Source organism: Monocercomonoides exilis (genome assembly GCF_001643675.1).
Source record: "Monocercomonoides exilis strain PA203 chromosome Unknown scaffold42-869251, whole genome shotgun sequence".
NCBI lineage: Eukaryota > Preaxostyla > Oxymonadida > Polymastigidae > Monocercomonoides > Monocercomonoides exilis.
The window spans coordinates 430,677-449,577 of NW_027150587.1; the positions used below are offsets into that span (position 1 = coordinate 430,677).

Genomic DNA, 18,901 nt, shown 5'->3' on the forward strand with positions numbered 1-18,901 from the left:
TGTTTATAGCCACTCGATATGTCGAGAGTGGTCATTCAATCGTTCTCCTCCAGGAGTTCCACAACTGTCTCCTGGGAATCCATCTTGAAGTGTTTCCCTAGCACTTCCTCGTTTAAAATTCTGCAATCCAGAATCTTCCTCCACTTTCCGTTCTTCTTCCGGACCATAAATGTCGGGTTGAACCACTTTACCTCCGACTCCTGTATGGGTTTCACCACTCCTTCTTTCAATTCTTCCTCTAAGAGGGATACATAATTGTTTGTCATCTCTGTTGTTCCCCGAAACTCTTGTCTGTGTTTTCTCTCCTCGAGTGAGATTGGGGATTGGGGATCTTTCCATCGGGCTTTTATACCACGGCTCACTAGTTTGTCTCCCCCAATCTTCCTCCACTCGCTCAGCCTGTTCACCAGTCTCCCAGGAAGTGGCTCCTTCGGTGGTCCCACTGCTACGCAACTCCCCACTTCTGGTGTCCTTTGACCAGTCTGGATCTGTGCGGTCTCTTTCCCTTCGAGAGTATCTGCAGTAGCTATCTTCCAGCTCTCCTCCAGGACGCTCCCAATTAGGGACTCGATAACAGTCCCAGAAGCTCTCAAGGCTCTCTTCACTACCTCCCTCTCTGGTTCCTGATCGTTCATCTGTACTGTCCCGTGGGGATATACGGAGTCTTCCTCTGTGTTTACTCTCCCTGTTCCCATCTCGCGATCTCTCGAGCTTTCTATCTCTATCCTCTTCTTTCGGTCGGAAGGGCTCAGTGCCTCTTCGTTGCTCTCGCAGACTTCCCAGGGTTCCTCCCCTGTGCTTGTCTGTCGATTGATTGGGACCTCCCGTAGGACTGTCATTCCCCTGAACTCTAACAGCATCATGTCCGTTCCTGTCTCGCGGCGAAGCGCGGCTCTCTCTTCTCTCTATGTCTCGCGGCAAAGCGCGGCTCTCTCTTCTCTCTCTGTCTCGCGGCATAGCGCGGCTCTCTCTTCTCTCTCTGTCTCGCGGCATAGCGCGGCTCTCTCTTCTCTCTCTGTCTCGCGGCATAGCGCGGCTCTCTCTACTCTCTCTGTCTCGCGGCATAGCGCGGCTCTCTCTTCTCTCTCTGTCTCGCGGAGAAGCGCGGCTCTCTCTAAGCCCACTGTCTCGTACCAGTGGCTGTTCCTGCTGCTGATTCTCCCTGTATCCTCGGGGGGGCTGGAGGAAGGGGGACTGTGAACGAGGGCGCTCTCCCAGCTGTTGCTGGGGCCTGTTGTGGTCGAGCTTGTGTTGACCTCCTTCTCTGTTTGAAATTTGAGAAGCTCCCTTCGAAACCTTGCTTCTGGAATTGTCTGTAGGCAAAACCTTGAGCGTTTCTGCCTGTGCTGTACCTCCCTGAGCGCCCGCCCCTGACTGGGGCGAGGCCGAAGGTTGTGGAAGAAACGGGGGATGCTCCATACCCTGGAGCGTCCCCCCCTGGACGAAAAAAGCTGGTGCTATCCACCAGTCTCCTGAAACTCTCTGGGATGTCCTTGGACATTCCCCCGTCCAGAAAACACTTCACGTTCTCCCAGCTTGACTGAGGGATAACTTTCAGCAAATTTATGCGGCTAATACAGTCTGCTATTAGGGCGTACGCGCAAAAGAGCCCCCTCAGTCGCTCTTTCTCTTCTTCCTCTAAGCGCGTCTTTTTCAATTCTCTTGTAGTGAGGGCTGCAATCGCCTTCGCGGCTTCAAACCCCGATTCCAGGGCGGGCTGAAGCAGTTCGATAACCCGAGCGGATTCTGGAGAGTCTTTTCTTCCCTCAGCAGTGACCCCCGTCACTGCTAAGGCGTTCCAACTGATGTCAGTGTGTCTTGTAAAAAAGTTCTTCTCCGTCTCCGGGATAAAAGTGTTCAGGATATCATCATTTATTCTGATAGATCCGGCCTTGCAAAAGTCCATGAATCTCTTCAGTTCTCCTGCTTGTCTCCTAGGCGTTAACCATTCGTCTGGGAAAATTCCCAAGAAATCTTCGGATCTATCTTGCTCTTCTTCCCGCTTTTCTGTGTTTTCGGAATCGCTCTCGCTGGTTTCTACATCGTCCCATTTCTTCATCTGGTTACGTCCGCGACTGCCCCTCAATCGCTGTCTGTGTCTTTTCTTTGCGATCATCTCTGTGTCATCAGATTCGGACTCAGATTCGCTTGATCTCGATAGAGATCTTCCTCTTGGTCGTTCCCTCTTCGTCTTTCTCATTGGTAATATTCCTACTGTTCCCGAGCGGCTCGGAACTGCTCGGCTTCTCGCCATTTCCTCAATCAAATTTTCTACTCTTGAAAGTCTAATTGCAAGATCAAATCCTCTGTCCTCGCTGTCACTGGTTTCCATTCTAACAGGATCTTGTGTCATTATTGCTGCGGACAATGGTGTGTAACAAAGGTTTATTTGTTAGCGAAGTTTGATCTTAAACCACCCATAATTTAAGATCAAACTCATTATTGAGGAGCAAACCTGCTCCTTGCGTTCGGATATTCGCTCTATTGCGAATTGAAAAAAACACAGATTTTAAAAAATAATTGCACAACAAGATATTTATCAAACATATAATTGTTGATTGTTAATTTATGTTTAAAAATTTTTAATTCTCAAAACAAGTTATATTAATCAATTGTTCAAGGTTGTCGAAAAAAATAAAGAAGAAAATATAAAAAAAAAAAGAAGGAAATTCTGGAAGTTTGTCTTCAGATCATTCAAAATGTTTTGCTGCATGGCCACCTTCATTTCTTCTCCATCATCCGCCTCTTAGGCATCGCCTTCCTTGTAAGCTGAGCCCATCTTTTATCGGGCTGTTTGTTTTCCATTCAGACTCTGCAAATATTCCTTGAGTCTGTGATGATTCATGAAGAAGCAATTGTAGATGTCATTGGATGTGATTCAAACGAAGTATCAGAAGAAGTCAATAAGGGTGATGTTGAAGGTGATGCCGAATAAGAATAAGAAGAAGAAGTAAAGAAGAAGTAGAAGAAGAAAAAAAAGAAGAAGAAGGAGATAGCAGAAGAAGAAATGTGAGGAGGAAGATGAGGTAGAAGAAGGAGCAAATGAAGAGGAAGAGGAAGAAGAGAGAAGAGTGTAAGCAGCATAAAATAATCCAGCTCTTTTTGTGTTTGGAGAGCGATTGAGAGGAGTAAAAAGAGGAGAAAAACGAGAAGAAGAAGAAGAAGATGATGATGATGAGAATGAAGATTTAGAGGAAGATGATGAAAGAGGAGGAGGTGGTGAAGGAGGTTTCAATTGATTTTGAGGTGGAGAAGGAGGAGAAGAAAAAAAGGAGGAAAGAGGAGAAGAAGAAGGAGAAGAGGAAGGAGAAGGAGGAGAAGATGAAGGAGGAGGAGGAGGAGGAGGAGGAGGAGGAGGAGGAGGAGGAGGAGGAGGAGGAGGTGTTAAAGAATCAGAAGAATTGGATGGAATAGAAGGAGAAGAAGAAGAAGGAAGAGAAGGAAGAGGAAGAAGAGGAAGAGGAAGAAGAGGAAGAGGAAGAAGAAGAAGAAGAAATCAAAAAAAAAAAAAGAAAAGAAAAGAAAAAAGAAAAGAAAAAAGAATAATTGTTTCATTCACTCAAACATTTACAAAATAGTCTGAAATTTTCAATGACAATGGACTTTCATAATTCAAACAAAGATAATAAAATATTTCATGAAAGCTAATGATGATATCTTCGTATCCTTCTTCTTCCATCTTTTCCAACAACTTCATATTATCTGCCTTTCTTTTCGCTTCTTTCCTTTCATCCTCTTTTTTCAATCGCCTTGAAATATTGAAGAAGAATTCCAAGCTTATAATTGTTATTCTGTCATCCATTGTTGATTTGTGAATCTCCTCCAGAAAAACATCAATAGCTCCTCCACTCACCAACAAATCACCAACTGTCACACTTCTATTTCTTGCTGCTTCTTCTAACACATAAATGCATTCTTTTCTTATTTCTCTGTGATTATCCTTTGCTATTAGAAATACCTGAACAATGTTGTTAATTAGATCAGCAAAGTCTTCATTCCACAATTTGCAATGGTGAAAATAAAGCCACAATGTTCCAATCCATTTCATTAAAAAAAGATCTTCTTTCGTAACTTTTCTGCTTTCTTCTTTTCTCTTCCAATCCACATTTCTTTTCAGTTCTTCGATTTCTCTTCTTGCTTCTCTCGCAAAATGCAGCTCATTCACAATGACACCTTCCAAACTATGAGCAAAGATTATTCTTTTGATAAAAAACTGCCAAGCTGATTGATAGGCAATTCGTGTCAGATTGTGATGCTCCTGATGATATTTGATAATCTCTTTGATTTCATTTATATACAGCCCTTTTAGCACATTCTAATCAGAATTAAAAAAATAACAAATTTCATCAAAAAGGAAATAGCAATGCCCATACGTAACTCCCAAAATTACTCAAAGCCAGTAAAGCCATTTCCACTTCTTTCTGAGCTTCCTCGTTTTCCTCTTTCCTCATTGCAACTTTCAGAAGACAGGGTATACAAATTGAACGTATTTTAAAAAATGTCATGTCGCTAAGTGAAAGATAGCACTCGCAAAGATCAACAAGAAGCTTTTCATTTTTTCCTTCTTTTTTCTCTTCTTCTTCAATGATCATTTCCTGGAATCGATCGCCCAAAAAAGAATTACTAATTTCAAAATCATAAATGCATTTCAGCACTTTCCAATATCCTACATGCTTCAACAGCACAAGTGCATTCTCCATCGAAAGTATCTTTTCATCAATCGTTTTGTTCAATGCATCGAACAGTTCTTTTGTGAAAACAGAAATGAATTCTTCTTTGCCCATCTCTTCCATTAGTCCATTCATTTCTTCAATTTTCTGTCTTTGCTCATCAGCTGAGCTGTTGCTCAACTTGGAAAACAATTCTTCAAAAAACAAAGAAAGAAATCCAATCAAAAAGAATTCACATGCAACTGCAATTGCACGCCATTGAATTTTTTTGTGTTGTCTGTCTCCTGAATTTTTGAAAATTTGTTGCATTCAGAAAACAACATCATTTAAATCATTCACATTGAAAGCACGAACGTGTGGATAAAAGAAGTTTACGAAAAACAAAAAACTCAAAAATACCTTTAATAAATGTGCATTCATACCGCAATTTTTAGCATTTATGTTTTTGACAAAAGATAATGGAAAAAAATAATGCTTTATAATTAATCTTTATTTGTAATGGATTCAATGATCATCAGATTTGAAAGAAAGAATTATTCCATTCACAGAATGAGAAATCCGTGAGTGAACATTATCTGTAGAGCTAGGAATATTATTTCCTGTGGAGACAACTACAATGGTGGAATGCAATATTTTTGAAATTCTGCCTGATGATTATTGATAATTGGATGGCCAAGGGGAATGCAACAATTTCATCAATAACACAAAAAGACATAATGTATGTGATTTTTATTGTTCTGTTGATTGTAAAGATATTTCCATCTACATCCTCTCCAAAGTGCAGGAATATGAGTTATTGTTGAAATGGCCAATCTCCGCTTTGTGGAGCAATACGATGAGAACGGAGCAGATTATTATATAGGCATTGGGAAATAAATGAAGTTGCGCAAGATATAAGATTTTTATTTGGAACAAGAGATGAAAACAAATTCGACTGATGTTTTATTGAATGAAGATTTATGGATGGAATTCTGTGAAGGACAAAATCCGCACAAAATTATATAGAATTCTGGAATGTCAGGCAGGGGAAGCGTTTTTATGACTTGTAAAGTGGCTGGCAATATCGAGGGAAGGATATTCATCACAATAAAAAAGGCAATAATTTAATGGAAAAAAAGGAGAACCCCAAAATGTCAGTTTTATTTGTAAGGTTTTCCTGCTTCTCGGACTGTGCCTGGCAGACATGGAAGGCTGCGAAATTCTGTTTCTGATTCCGCTTTTGCTTCAAAAGAGTGGAGAAACGCCAACTACGAGACATCCAATTGTCATATATTTGTTGGCAGTCGAACAACATTCTGTCCAACCACATTTGAATTTCATTCTTCGAAGGGACAGCCATTTTGAGCAAGCAAGGCGATTATCATTCGAAGTTTGCTTTCTTTGTCTCCACAGCTGATGAAAGAGAATATGATGGTTTTTGTATCATCATTTGTTTCTCAACAAAGCTGTTGTTTCGCTCAGCTTCTATGTTTGTGCACGGTTCTTTGAATTTTGAGCGTTGAGCATCAGAGAATGCATTTCAGATGCATTATCATCTGCGTCATGAGTGTTGATTAGCGAATGCCAACTTTTTCTATCATTCTTCATCATCGTTGTTGAAGCACAGCCAACTCACTCTCTTCGTTTTCATCAGGATTTATCTTCCTCATCCACAATCTCGTTGACATTTGATGCCTTCCAATCACGCAGGCCGAAGAGCGATGTCCTTCAAGCGCAGAAAGATGAATATTCCTTTCTTCTTCTGCCGCTCCACTTCATTTGATTCAATTGTCAAATCATCACCCTCTTCACCTTCTCCTTCTTCTCCTTCACCTTCTCCTCCTCCTCCTCTTCTTCTTCTTCTTTCTTCATTCATGATCATTTTGTGAGCCTGACTTTAAGAGTTCCGTTTTCTTCGCTTTCGCTTTCGCTTGATGAGGCTATTTCTTCTTCTCCTTCTTCCTCTTCTTCCTCTTCTTCCTCTTCTTCCTTTTCTTCCTTTTCTTATTTTCATTCTCTTTTTTCCTCTCGAAATTCATCATCTTCTTCTCTCAAATTCTTTTAAAATAATCAAGTTTCATTGCAAAAAGAAGAAAATGAGGGGAAATAAGCGAAGTAAGCAAAAGATCAACAAATTTCTTCTTCTTCTTCCTCTTCCTCTTCCTCCTCTTCCTCCTCTTCCTCCTCCTCTTCTTCTTCTTCATCTTTATCTTCTTCTACTACAACTACTTCTTCTTCTTCTTCTCCTCCTTCTCCTTCCTTTCTTCACTTCCTCTCTCTTCTTTCTCTGTCACTCCTCCTCATACAACACACGAATTGCCATTGTATTCTTCTTCTTCTTCTTCTTTTATTTCTTCTCCTTTGAATTCTTTTCCTTTAAATTCATCATCATCTTCTTCTTCTTCAATGCCTTCTTCAATGAGAAACAAAAATATCACATTTTCTAATTACTCGACTTTCCTCATGTTCTTCTCAAAACCTTGTATTCAATTATCAATTCAGAAAGCGAATACAAACATTTCTTCACAGATGAAACATCAGCTGAAATTATCTGATAAAGAAGGCAGTGTCGCGTTGAGCCAAGAAAAGACTATCAGATTGAGTGCAATCAGAAAAGGAGGAAGATTTGGCCATTTTTATTTGGAAGCCGAAGCATGAGCGGAAAACAGAAGGGGCATTGAAGCAATTTTTGTTTGGAATGAACGAGTTTGAAAATATCCTTCGGTAGATTATGCATCAACGAAGCGACATCGAATCGCGGAAAGTGAAATGAGGAAGAAAAGGAATTGAGATGAAAAGGCTTATTTAAAGAGAATTTTTAAAAGGCGGCTAAGTGAATCGGATACATGGCATGTTGAAATATGAATGCTGAGGAAATAAATGTTTTTGAAGAACTTTCTGATATGATAGAAGAGAGGAAAACGGATGATTCCTTAAAGCAACAAACAGAATTTGCATTTGATGAAAAGGAGAGATCATATGAAGAAATGACGAAGAAATGTTTCTCTATGTGCTGAATTAAAGCTCCAAGAAAAATAAATAAAGATTTATTCTTCAGTTGAAAAGAAGATGAAAGCTCAAGAATTTTTCTATGAAATGGAAAATGAATCAAAATTTGAAGATGAAACGATTGAGGAAAGTTTATTGTTAAAAATGATGAAAATGGAAGAAATTCTGATGAAAACAGATAAAGTTCATCATTTCCTGTGATTTTTGTATCGACTGCGCCGAATGTGAGTGTTTGAGAAGGAGTAAATATTGAAGTGAGGAGCGTGAGAGAGGCGTCTTGGAGGAGGGAAATGAAGCCAGTGAGAGCATTCTCGATGGTGGCACATGGAATCTGTTGGGGTCTGCCACAGGCATTGACATCAGTCACGCTGTTAGAAACGATTTTGTTCTGGGCGATGAGAGGGATCCAGCCATTGTACACTGCGTTGTCAGCTGTATTGAAATTCCAGACTTTTTTTTAATGGGGTTGTTGATCCACAATTCTCGAATGGAGATTGAGTGATACCGCCACCATTGAAAAACACATCATTTCCTCTTACATTTTTGGCAGTGTTGCCATCAAAGAAACAAAAAGTGATGAATTTTATACTATTCATCCAGGAATAAGTTGAATTGAAGAAAATTGCAGCACCTCCATATTTGACAGAGGCAGTTAATTTGTTATTTATAAACTGGCAATCATTTACAATAAATTGACTCGGTTTGGTTTCTGGAGGAGTGTTGAATGTGAGAGAGCCAGCAGAATCTCCACCGGAATTTGAAATGCACTTGCATTTCGAAAACAGAAATTGGGAATTTGATGTCATGTTATTGATCCTTAAATACAAACCAGTTCCACATCAGTTTGTGATTGAACAATTTTCAATTCTGTTTTTCAAAATGTGATAAATAGTATTTGGTTTGAGAAACACCGTGTGGACTGCTCCTCCATGAGCAGCAGAACAACTCGTGAAATTGGATTTTGTGATATCAATTTTTAACAAACTTTCACAATACAACGCTCCGCCATATTCATTTGTTGAACAATTGCTGAATGAACAAGAAGTTATTGTGAGATTGGTATTAATGCAAGCAACATAAAGTGCACCACCAGATGAAGAGCCACCATTTAATCATTCCACTCGCACCACTCAAATCGATGGCTATTCTCATCAAAAGCTGTTGATCTTCAAGGTCTTTCTCGTTGAATTTCAATTTCAACATTCACGACAGCATCATTTGGTGAAGAGCGTGTTTGGTGAGGAAGGAGGTGTTGAAGACAGAGAGAGAAGTGGATGGGCTGTTGAGGGAAGGGAGAGTGGAGCCATTGGTGATGCTGCAAATGCGAAGGGAAAGCTGTCGATGGGGATGCGAGAGAACAAAGTGATGTGATAAGAGAAATTAAACATGTGTTTGCGAATATTTAAGATGATGAAGTGAGTTATTAATGTGGAGCATCCAAAGGTGAAAGGTTTTGAAAAATTGGAACGTGAAAGAAAATAGTGCAAAAGGCTAAATACGAAGAAATACACATGAAAAATTGGAAAATTCGGTGAAAAATTGTTGATGAAATATCTGATCCAAAATTCTGAATTGAATCAGTTTCAGCATTTCAACGTTATGACTTCAACGCATTTTTGTTTGAAAAGAAAAACAGATTGTTTGCAAATGACGTGAAAACCGGAAGTATTGTTATTTGTTTGTTGCTGTTGCCAAAAACAGGAAAAGCAGAAGTTTCGAACATGAGATTGACGAACATTGAATAATAATCATTGTTGCTGTGAAAGTGAAGAGAAACGACATCCCATTGTGAAGTTGGAAGCAAAAAAGTTTCCAGATGTCAAAATGAAATGAATATTGGGAAATGTTTGTATTTTTGAACCTTGAAAAAAATATAATATGAAAAAAAGTGAAAAACTTCATTTCAAATTAACATTTTTTATTATTTATTTTTAAATTCTAATAAAAGTTTGTGTTTCTGAATAAACACTGTTTATAGGAATTGGCAATAATTATGCAAATAAAAAAGTCATTCTGTTCTCATTGGATTCAACTTTTGTGAATGAAAAAAAACATGAAATGACCCATAACACAACGGAATATTCGAAGATCAAACATTTTTTATTTAATCACGTGTTTGCAAGCATAAAGTGATTGCCGTTTTGTCAGTGAAAAAAAGACAAGGAAATGGGAAATAAAGTTGATACGATGAATCCTAAGAGAGGTGCATATGGAAATACCAAGGCTATGAAATGGATCATGAAGAATAAAACAGAGCCTCCGGTCTGGATGAGGCATGATATCACACTTGGAGATGAGGATGGATGGACGATGGCAATGAAGTGGATTTATAATGTAGGGACAGAACCTCCAGCATGGATGAGGCATGATACCACACTTAAAGAAAAAAGTGGAAGAACAATGGCCATGCTGTGGATTCAGTTTATTAAAAATGAGCCTCCGTTCTGGATGAGACACGATGCCACACTTAAAGATGAGGATGGATGGACGATGGCAATGAAGTGGATTTATAATATAAGGACAGAACCACCAGCATGGATGAGACATGAAGCAACTCTTCAAGATAAATATGGCTGGACTATGGCCATGATGTGGATTCAGTTAATTGAAAATGAACCTCCGGTCTGGATGAGGCATGATATCACTCTAAAAGATAATTTAGGAAGAACAATGGCCATGATGTGGATTCAATTTGTGAAAAAGGATCCGCCTATCTGGATGAGGCATGATGCAACAATTAAGGATGGGAATGGTATGACTGCGGCAATGAAATGGATTGTTTTGAAAGAAAATACTCCGGCGAAATGGGCAAGGCACGATCCTGCGCTTGCGAACAATGATGGTAATACGATGGCGATGCTGTGGATTAAACACGTTAAAACGGAGGTTCTGGGATGGATGAGACACGATGTCACTCTGCGCAACAAGGAAGGGTGGACGATGGCGATGATGTGGATTGAAAATGTGAAAACGGAGCCGCCGGAATGGATGAGGCACGATCCCAGGCTTGCGAACAATGATGGGTGGACGATGGAGATGCTGTGGATAAAGCGCATCAAGACAAACCCTCCAGAGTGGATGAAGGCGGACAATGCGCCTCGGGACAAAGAAAAGAGAAGAGACCGGGAGAGATGTGAAAACGAGAGAAAATGTGAAAGTTTGGAGGAAAGAAAGGAAGAAGTGAAAGTTTTTGACAGAAATGGAAGAACAGAGGGGATGCGCTGGATTGTGGAAAAAAGATCAGATCCGCTAGAGGAAATGAGGCACGAGGCGACGACTGGAGACGAGGAAGGAAAAACAATGGCGATGCTGTGGATAGAGAATGTGAAGAGCGAGCCGCCGGAATGGATGAGGCACGATGTGGGGCGTGGGGACATGTATGGGAGAACGATGGGGATGACATGGATTGGGAATGTGAAAACAGAGCCGCCGGAGTGGATGCGGCACAGGGGGATGCAAGTGGACAAGGACGGGTGGACGATGGCGATGTACTGGATCAGGCACGTGAAGACAGAACCTCCGGAGTGGATGCGGCACGAGGTTACGGTTGGGGACGGGAACGGATGGACGATGGGGATGCACTGGATTGCGAATGTGCAAAGAGAGCCGCCGGAGTGGATGAGGCACGGAGCAATATTTGGCGACCAGAATGGAATGACGATGGCTATGCACTGGATTACGTGGGTGAAGACAGCGCCGCCGGAGTGGATGAGGCACGATGCAAACATCAGCAACAAGGTTGGGTGGACGATGAAGACATTTTGGAAGAACTATGTTGAGAGCGAGGTTCCTGAGTGGATGAAAGGGGACTGCTGAGTTCGAGTGATTGTTTTGGTTGTTCTGTAATGTGGGTGTCTGAATAATTTCCATGAAAAGATTGAAATGAAAATCATGTTGAAATTTTTCTTTTCCAATTCTTTTTTGATTCTTTTGTTTCTCACTTTTATTTTTATTTTTTTTTTTTTTTTTTTTTTTTTTTTTTAGTCCAACTCTTCATTTTCTGAACCAAAATTTTATTTAACATTGAAATGGTTGAATATTTTCATTTTTGTATCTCCGCATTCAATTTGTATTTGTTTGTTCGTTTTATTGGTTGTTGATTTGAGAAGCACTTCAGCCCTTTCCAACATTTTTGTGTTTTGGTGGCAAACAAAAGACATCATGAAATGATGATTGCAAATGCATTGTTTATCGAAGCCAATAAATTCATTTTGTCTGATAAAGTGAAAATGGAATATTTTTTTTCAAAATTATGAGAACATTTCCAACAATTGTTTTTCTTTTTCTGAAAGGTTTGGGCTTCAAATGGCTTCTGTTTTTCTTTTTTCTTTTGAGCAGTTCCTTTCAAAAGGTTGAAAATGTCTTTTATTATTTTGATTCATAATGAGCATTTGAAACCAATCTATCAATTTGAACAACAAATTTTTCAGTTTTTTATTGTGAAAACAACATGAATTGACAAGCAAAATGGTGATGTTTGAAAGGTTGGTTTCTAAAAATCACCAAATAAATGTAAGTTTTTTTTCATCAAGAAAACAGAACATCATTGACTTGAAAAAAAATTTTTTATCATTTATATATCATATTTTTTAGGTTTTCAAAAAACTCACAAATCAATTGAAAATACAACAGAATTGATTATTAATGTGTTTTTTTAATATTAAATCAATTTTGTTTGTTGTGAATTGGTTATTGAACATTTTGAAGGATTTCACCTTTTCTCCATTCCACTCATGAACAGAAATAATTCGACTTTTGCACATTCATGTTTTTCTTGTCTCTGACGTTCAATGGTTTTTTGGTTGTATCAGAAAAAGATGGTATTCTTTCAAAATTGAAATCAAAACAACCATTCGTATTTTCTCCTGATACATTCGAATGTTTGAATATTCCTATTTTCATATCCATGAGATGAACAAACACGATGTGTTTATCCTTCATATCTCTTTGAAATGTCTTCAAACTGTTTTGCCAATTCTCTTGCTTTGTTCAATACTCATTCCTTTCTATAATAGAAGATTTGATTTTATCAAATGATAACCATTGAATTGTTTTGCGATTAACAAAAATAATTCATTTCTTTTTAACTGAAACATTCAAAAATAAAAAAAAAACCAATTCATTTCAAAAAGTTATTCAAATATTTGCTTTGTCATGATATCAAATTAGCTTGGAAACATTTTGAAAACGTTGTTCAAAATTATTTCCTTCATGTCACAATTTTTTATTTTTCATTTCATGGGGAAAGTCCACAATTCTTAATGACTGAACAAAATCGGATCAAAAATGATAATTCGATTTCAAATCTGAGTTGTGCTTTTTGTGATGGAGAAAAGGCTTGGAACTGGTATTTATAACAGTTGTGAGTGAAGAAAAATCGTTTTTATGAGGAATTGACAAGATTGAAAAAACGAGCTGAGTCGAAGAATGAAACAGATATTGGATATGCTCGTGATTCAGAAAATTCAAGAGTTCAGTTCATGAAGGAATGGTTTTTGAAAATATGAAAATGACTCTTTAAATTACTATTCTGATTTTGCTGTATCTCTTGTTTGAAAGTCAAGTTTATTCAATTCCACAAACACAGCAAGAAAACAGAAAGACGATATTTTATTGAACAAGCGTGTTGACGAACAACAGTTATCGCAATTTGTATCGGAAACAAAAAAAAAGGATTGGAGAAGGGAAAATAGTGGAGAAAGATAAAACTGTCTGGAGAAGAAGGAAATACAACAATGGAAGAAAGAAAAAGATTTATGTGATATGTTGGAAGAGCTGAAAGATTGGAAAATGGAAGTGCATGTGAACAATTCACGATAATTGTTCCAACAAAACAAAAGACACACGAAAACCAATAATTCTGAATCAAATGAAAATTGACACAAAAATCTTTTCAAATGAATGGAATTCTCACAAATGTTTGAATTCATGTAACTATTGAATGAAATGGTTTTCCACAATTAGGTGTTGTTTGGAAAAGAGAATATGGGACAAAATATTTGACCTCAGGCATTTTCATCGAAAAATTTTGCATCTTCGATCATTTTTTGTGATCAAAATATATGAAATAAATGGATTTATTATTTAAAATACGTTTGAGGTCATCAAACATCATGTTATGATATCAATAAAGTTTGTTTTCGAATATGAAAACCTAATTTATTTTGAAATCTGAGAAAGTTTAGTAATGTTATGAGAAAAACAATTTTTTCTTGCTTTGTGCATAAAAAGCTTGAAAGTCCGTATTTTCCCCCTATGAATTTCACAAACATAATAAAAGTGTTGTGAGTGCAATTGATTTTGTTCTTCCTCCATTTCGGAATGAAAATAAATTACGCTGCTCATCAGATTGAAATGTTTTTTTGTCAAAAGCTCTTTGTCTTTATATTGAATTAACAATGAAAGAATTGATTCATAATGAACCTGAAGAAATAAAAGAAAAAAAATTATGAAGTTATGGAAGAAATGGAATAAAAAGAAACAAGAGATTCCAATAATCTGTTTTCTGAAAATAAAGAAGAAAATGATGGATTGAACAGATTTTAAGAAGGAGATGAAGAAAGTTCAACTGAGTATTGCAAATGAGATATATTCTCTTTTCTGTTTCTGACTCCTTTATTAATCTTTTATTCGAAAACACAAGTGTTCCGAACAATCATTTTTTTTTTTTTTTGGAAAATAATTATCTCAAGAAAGAATACGGACTTTCAAACTTTTATTGCTCAAAGCACCAAAAAATTATTCAACTCATAACTTTATAAAACTTTCTCAGATTTCTTCAGAAATTGGATTTTCAAACTGAAAACAGGTGTCATTGAAATCATTCCACAATGTTTTATGAGCTCACACGTATTTCAAAAAATGAAATTATTTTGTTGGAATTTATTGCTCACAAAAAGATTATCAAAAGTGCACAATTTTTCAATGAAAATGCTTGTAGAAAAATATGTTTATCTATGTTTCTGTTGAACTTCGATCACATTTTCTAAACAAATATATCTTATGAAAAATGTTTAATTTCAAAAACAATCACACACATATTATTGACAAAAACAGTTTGGAAAAATCAATCGTTCTGAATGTTCAGAGAAAACTTGTGTGACGTGATTTTTTGATTTGAAGAATCTCGTTTTTGAGGAGGCAGAAAGTTTTTTCTGCCAAAATTATATAATTAAAAGAAAAAATACAAACAATCTACGATAATGATTAACAATTGATATCTATCTTTTTATTGAAACAACGAAATGAAAATGTTTGTTCTTTTTATAAAACAACAATTTCCATACTTGGGAACACAATTCATTCATTGTTTTTGTGAAAATCAAACTCTGAAACTTTGCAAGTCTGTGAAGAACTTTCTTCAAAGAAATCATTTCACGTCAACAATTAATGTTTTGAATGGCTATGAAACAGGATAATAAAACTGAACCAGATTGAAGTCATGAAATATCTTTTTCTCCCACCATTCATTTCCTTCAAAAAAACATTCATTGAAATGAATGAATGAAAAATAATCACAAAGAAAGAATCTGAGAGAAGAAGAAAATAAAACAATAACTCACTTATTGACTTCATTTGCAACCTGTCACAGAGATTTCATCAAGACTTTATGTTTCAAACTTGATTGCAACCAACATTATCTTGTTGATTCTTTCTGAATTTATTATCCAATTCAAATTTTGAACAAAAGTTATTTGTGAATGAATAAAGATAATCAAACAGATATATTGAACAAGAGCGAAGATAAAGGGATGAATTTTCTTTTGTTGCACTTTTGTTCAAAAATCTTGTTGAGAAAAAGAACTTGATCAAAACTCGAACAAAATGATAACATCAAAAACTGTCAGGCATTCATTGAAATGTTTGAAACCATCATTATATTTCTTTTTGGATATTAGAAGAACACTTTGAAGAACAGAGAACATCCATTCCCAACAACAACAGTGATCAATCACAATCCCCCCTTTTCTTGGAGAAAGTGCCTGATTGTGGGTTCAGTCGACAACAAGTTTTGAAGCATCAATAAATTGATGGAAGTCCATTTGCAGAATCATTGGGGGATATTCTTTCGAAGGGGATCAATGGGCGGAATGGACTGACTGATCTTCATCTCCAATTCAACACCACAAACAATCAGTTCAGCTTTTTCTTCTTCTTCTCCTCCTCCTTCTCAGCCAACCGATGAAATTGTTATGATCCCAGTTATCATCCCCTCTCAATCTGTCGAGAGTCCTTGCAAACTCACTTTTGCCAAAAAGACTTCAAACTCAGTGTTTTTGATTTTTCTCCTCATTCCATCGATCTCGAACAGTCTGTTTCCGAGGATAAGATCCCAAAATAATAATGAAAAACACTTTGAGAGGATGAATGGTCAAAGTGAAATCTTCATCAGTGGAAAACAGGTGGAACAAAAATGAACAGAATGGATCCTGGAATGACTGAAGATAGATGTGCAGGAAAGGCAGAACGAAGATTCAGTTTGTTTTCTGAACAACATATCCTTTTTCTCAAAAAAAAAGGGAAATTCAGCCAGATGCAAATCAACAGACCATTGAAGGCAGCACAGAAGAATGCTCATTTCAAGATGGACAACCATTTCATGGTGGAGAAATTGACTTTGAAGGAGATTGGTCAACTTCCCCAGATCTGTCGAGGTTTATTTCCTCATTCCAAAGCACACTGGGCTCACTTCGAACCTGTCTTTCGAGTTCAATGAAAGATGAGAAGATGATTGAGGAATGTCTTTCTGTTTCAATCTCACACACAGAGACTTGACATTCTCATCCTCAAGGTCACTCTTCATATCAAGTGAAGATAAATATTGAAATGTGTTGCATTTCATTCCAAAATCAAAATGCTTCATGAGGATGGAAGATGTTTGAAAAAGGCAACGATGGAGGTGGTATGTTGGCTGAGCATTGATGTTTAACACTGAACAAGGAAAAGAACAAAGTGGGAAACCAAATGGAGCATCGACTTCGTGGGATGAAGAGGTGATAATGAGAATGCTTCGATCGAGCTGAAGAGCCAACTCCTCAGGGAGTAATGACAACAGCGTGTGTAATGGATGAGATGAGCAACACACACAACAAAACAGTGAAGGTGAGGACTTTGTGTCATTCAATATCCAAGTCAGCAAATTGCACTTTGTTCTCATGGACTCCAGTTTCCTCATGAAAAGATGGTTCACAATCCTCAACAGAGTCGATTGGAATTCACGTTGGGAATTGTGAGGGCTTGATCAACAACAGCATCAAGAGAAAATGAGAACAATGGAAACAGTGATTGAAAACGTGAAAGGCTTGGGAATTGATGGATGTTTTGAAATCAGAAGCATATTCAACAATGGATGCTTCACCATTCCCTGTTGGGGTTTTGCTAACAATTGTGGGGAACATTCAACAGTTCTTCAGTATATTCTCCAATGCATTCAGGAAGCAAACGTTGAACAACAAGGAACTTCTGGCATTCCTCCTTTTTATCGATCCTTTTGTTTCCTGTTTGGAGGGAAATAAATCGGGCAACCTCCAATGCTCTGACAACGCCCTGAAGGCATTCATTATTAACAGGTGGGGAGTGGAAATAAATTGAATTTCTCTTCTCAGGAAGATTCGATCGGAATGCCAATTGATGGATCTGACTGTGAGAGCAACCAACATTTCTGGGGAATGGAAGTGTATTGCCAATGTTATCCATCATGGAAGAATCAAATCTGGATCACATTTGGAGAAGGAAATGACTCGACAAATACATTTGAGAGCTAAAAAGGAGGAGCTCATCTGAGGAGAAGGCGAAAGAAGAACAGGGGCACCAGAGCCTCCAGGAGGGAACATGTCACTGAATCCACATTGGTTGTGTAAGAAGAAGAAAAAGAGAAATTGTGTCAGCTGGGGATGAGACAAAAAGGGATTTCAGAAAGAATGTGAAAGAGACAGATTGGAGGCTTTATTGCTTCTGTTTCAATCATTTGTCCAAGGAGTGGAAATGAATGCATCTGGGACAATTCCCAAAGAAGTGCGATGATGGGAGTGAGATATTCATCAGGTTCTTCATGTTCCTGAGTGTGGAGGGTTTTCATATGGGTGACTATCAGCCACACACTCAGCCCTCTCTCACATCTCCAAAATCTTCTTCCAGATGATTGGTGCACAAAAGACCACACAAACGGAAATGATGAAACACGAGCTTGTCTCCTATTATTATTCATATATGACTCATTCAATGAAATCCTTCCCTTCCTCAAACACACAATAAAGTGTGTTCATGTGGAAATGTTGTTCGCCCCTTGCTGATTTGGGGAGCTTGTACAGATTTCAATGACAGTCTCAATTGTTGGCCCAAGAGCTCTGCACCTTCAAATTAAACTCAACACAACAAATTGTCCAACATAACTGACAATTCCCCCTTTTTGACAAGTTGAACGATGAAACATTCTCTGAAAGAACGATTCTGTGCCTTTGGCATGGGATAAAGACAGAACACTCAGGACTCGATGCATTTCTTCTCAACACGAAGGACTTCGCTCCACAACATTGAATGGGATTTGAAAGCTGATGTTGATGTGGATGCACTTCATTTCAATTTCAAGTCTTTCCACTCTCACACACACATTCTCAAGCATTCAGCCACATCATCTCTGTTGCACAGCAAGGTTCTCAAAGTGCTTCTGGCCAAAAACACTCTTCTCTCACTGAAAGCACACTCCCCATCAAGATTCTTCCTCTTCCCCGACCTTTCTCACCAGATGGCCAACCAAGAAATTTCATTATCTGAATCCCACATATCATTTTTGTTCAGCATCACCCCATCTCTCACCCACAACAACCATTCTCCACAATCACACAAATTTCCATCTTGCCAAACCAACAAAAATCATCAGGCTTGGCCTTCACCCAGTTCAGCCCTTGACCTCTCGTCACACATATGTGTGACTTGTCCATCAAAAACTGAGGAATCAGATCATAAGAAGTTCTTACACTGCAGAATGACCAGGGAAGAAGACAAAACAAACCCAAACACATTCTCAAGCAAATCGAGACAAACAGTCAATAAATGAGAGAATCGACCAATTTCATTCACTCTCAGTCAAATCAACAACATTTCTCTTGTTCATCCAGAACATTGTTCTTCCCGCCTCTCAACAGAAAGAATAATCAAAGAGAGAAGAAATCAAGAGATTCCATTTTGTTCTCAGTCCCAATGACAAATGCCAAAGTCAACACCGAAAACTTAACCCAATGCTA

General features: G+C 37.9%; 2 protein-coding genes across 2 annotated transcripts; one reads left to right on the forward strand and one right to left on the reverse strand.

Annotated features, from left to right (window-relative positions):
* Positions 1 to 3: 3 nt before the first annotated feature.
* Positions 4 to 2,332, reverse strand: MONOS_4652 (uncharacterized protein; the record flags this gene model as incomplete). The annotated part of the gene is made up of 2 exons (XM_067874743.1): positions 4 to 1,492; positions 1,599 to 2,332. The coding sequence occupies 2 exons, from the start codon at positions 2,330 to 2,332 to the stop codon at positions 4 to 6; spliced, it is 2,223 nt and encodes a 740-aa protein (XP_067722346.1).
* A 7,492-nt stretch (positions 2,333 to 9,824) lies between these two features.
* On the forward strand, positions 9,825 to 11,474 carry MONOS_4651 (uncharacterized protein; the record flags this gene model as incomplete). The annotated part of the gene is made up of 1 exon (XM_067874742.1): positions 9,825 to 11,474. One exon carries the CDS (start codon positions 9,825 to 9,827, stop codon positions 11,472 to 11,474), a length of 1,650 nt encoding a protein of 549 aa, XP_067722347.1.
* Positions 11,475 to 18,901: the final 7,427 nt, after the last annotated feature.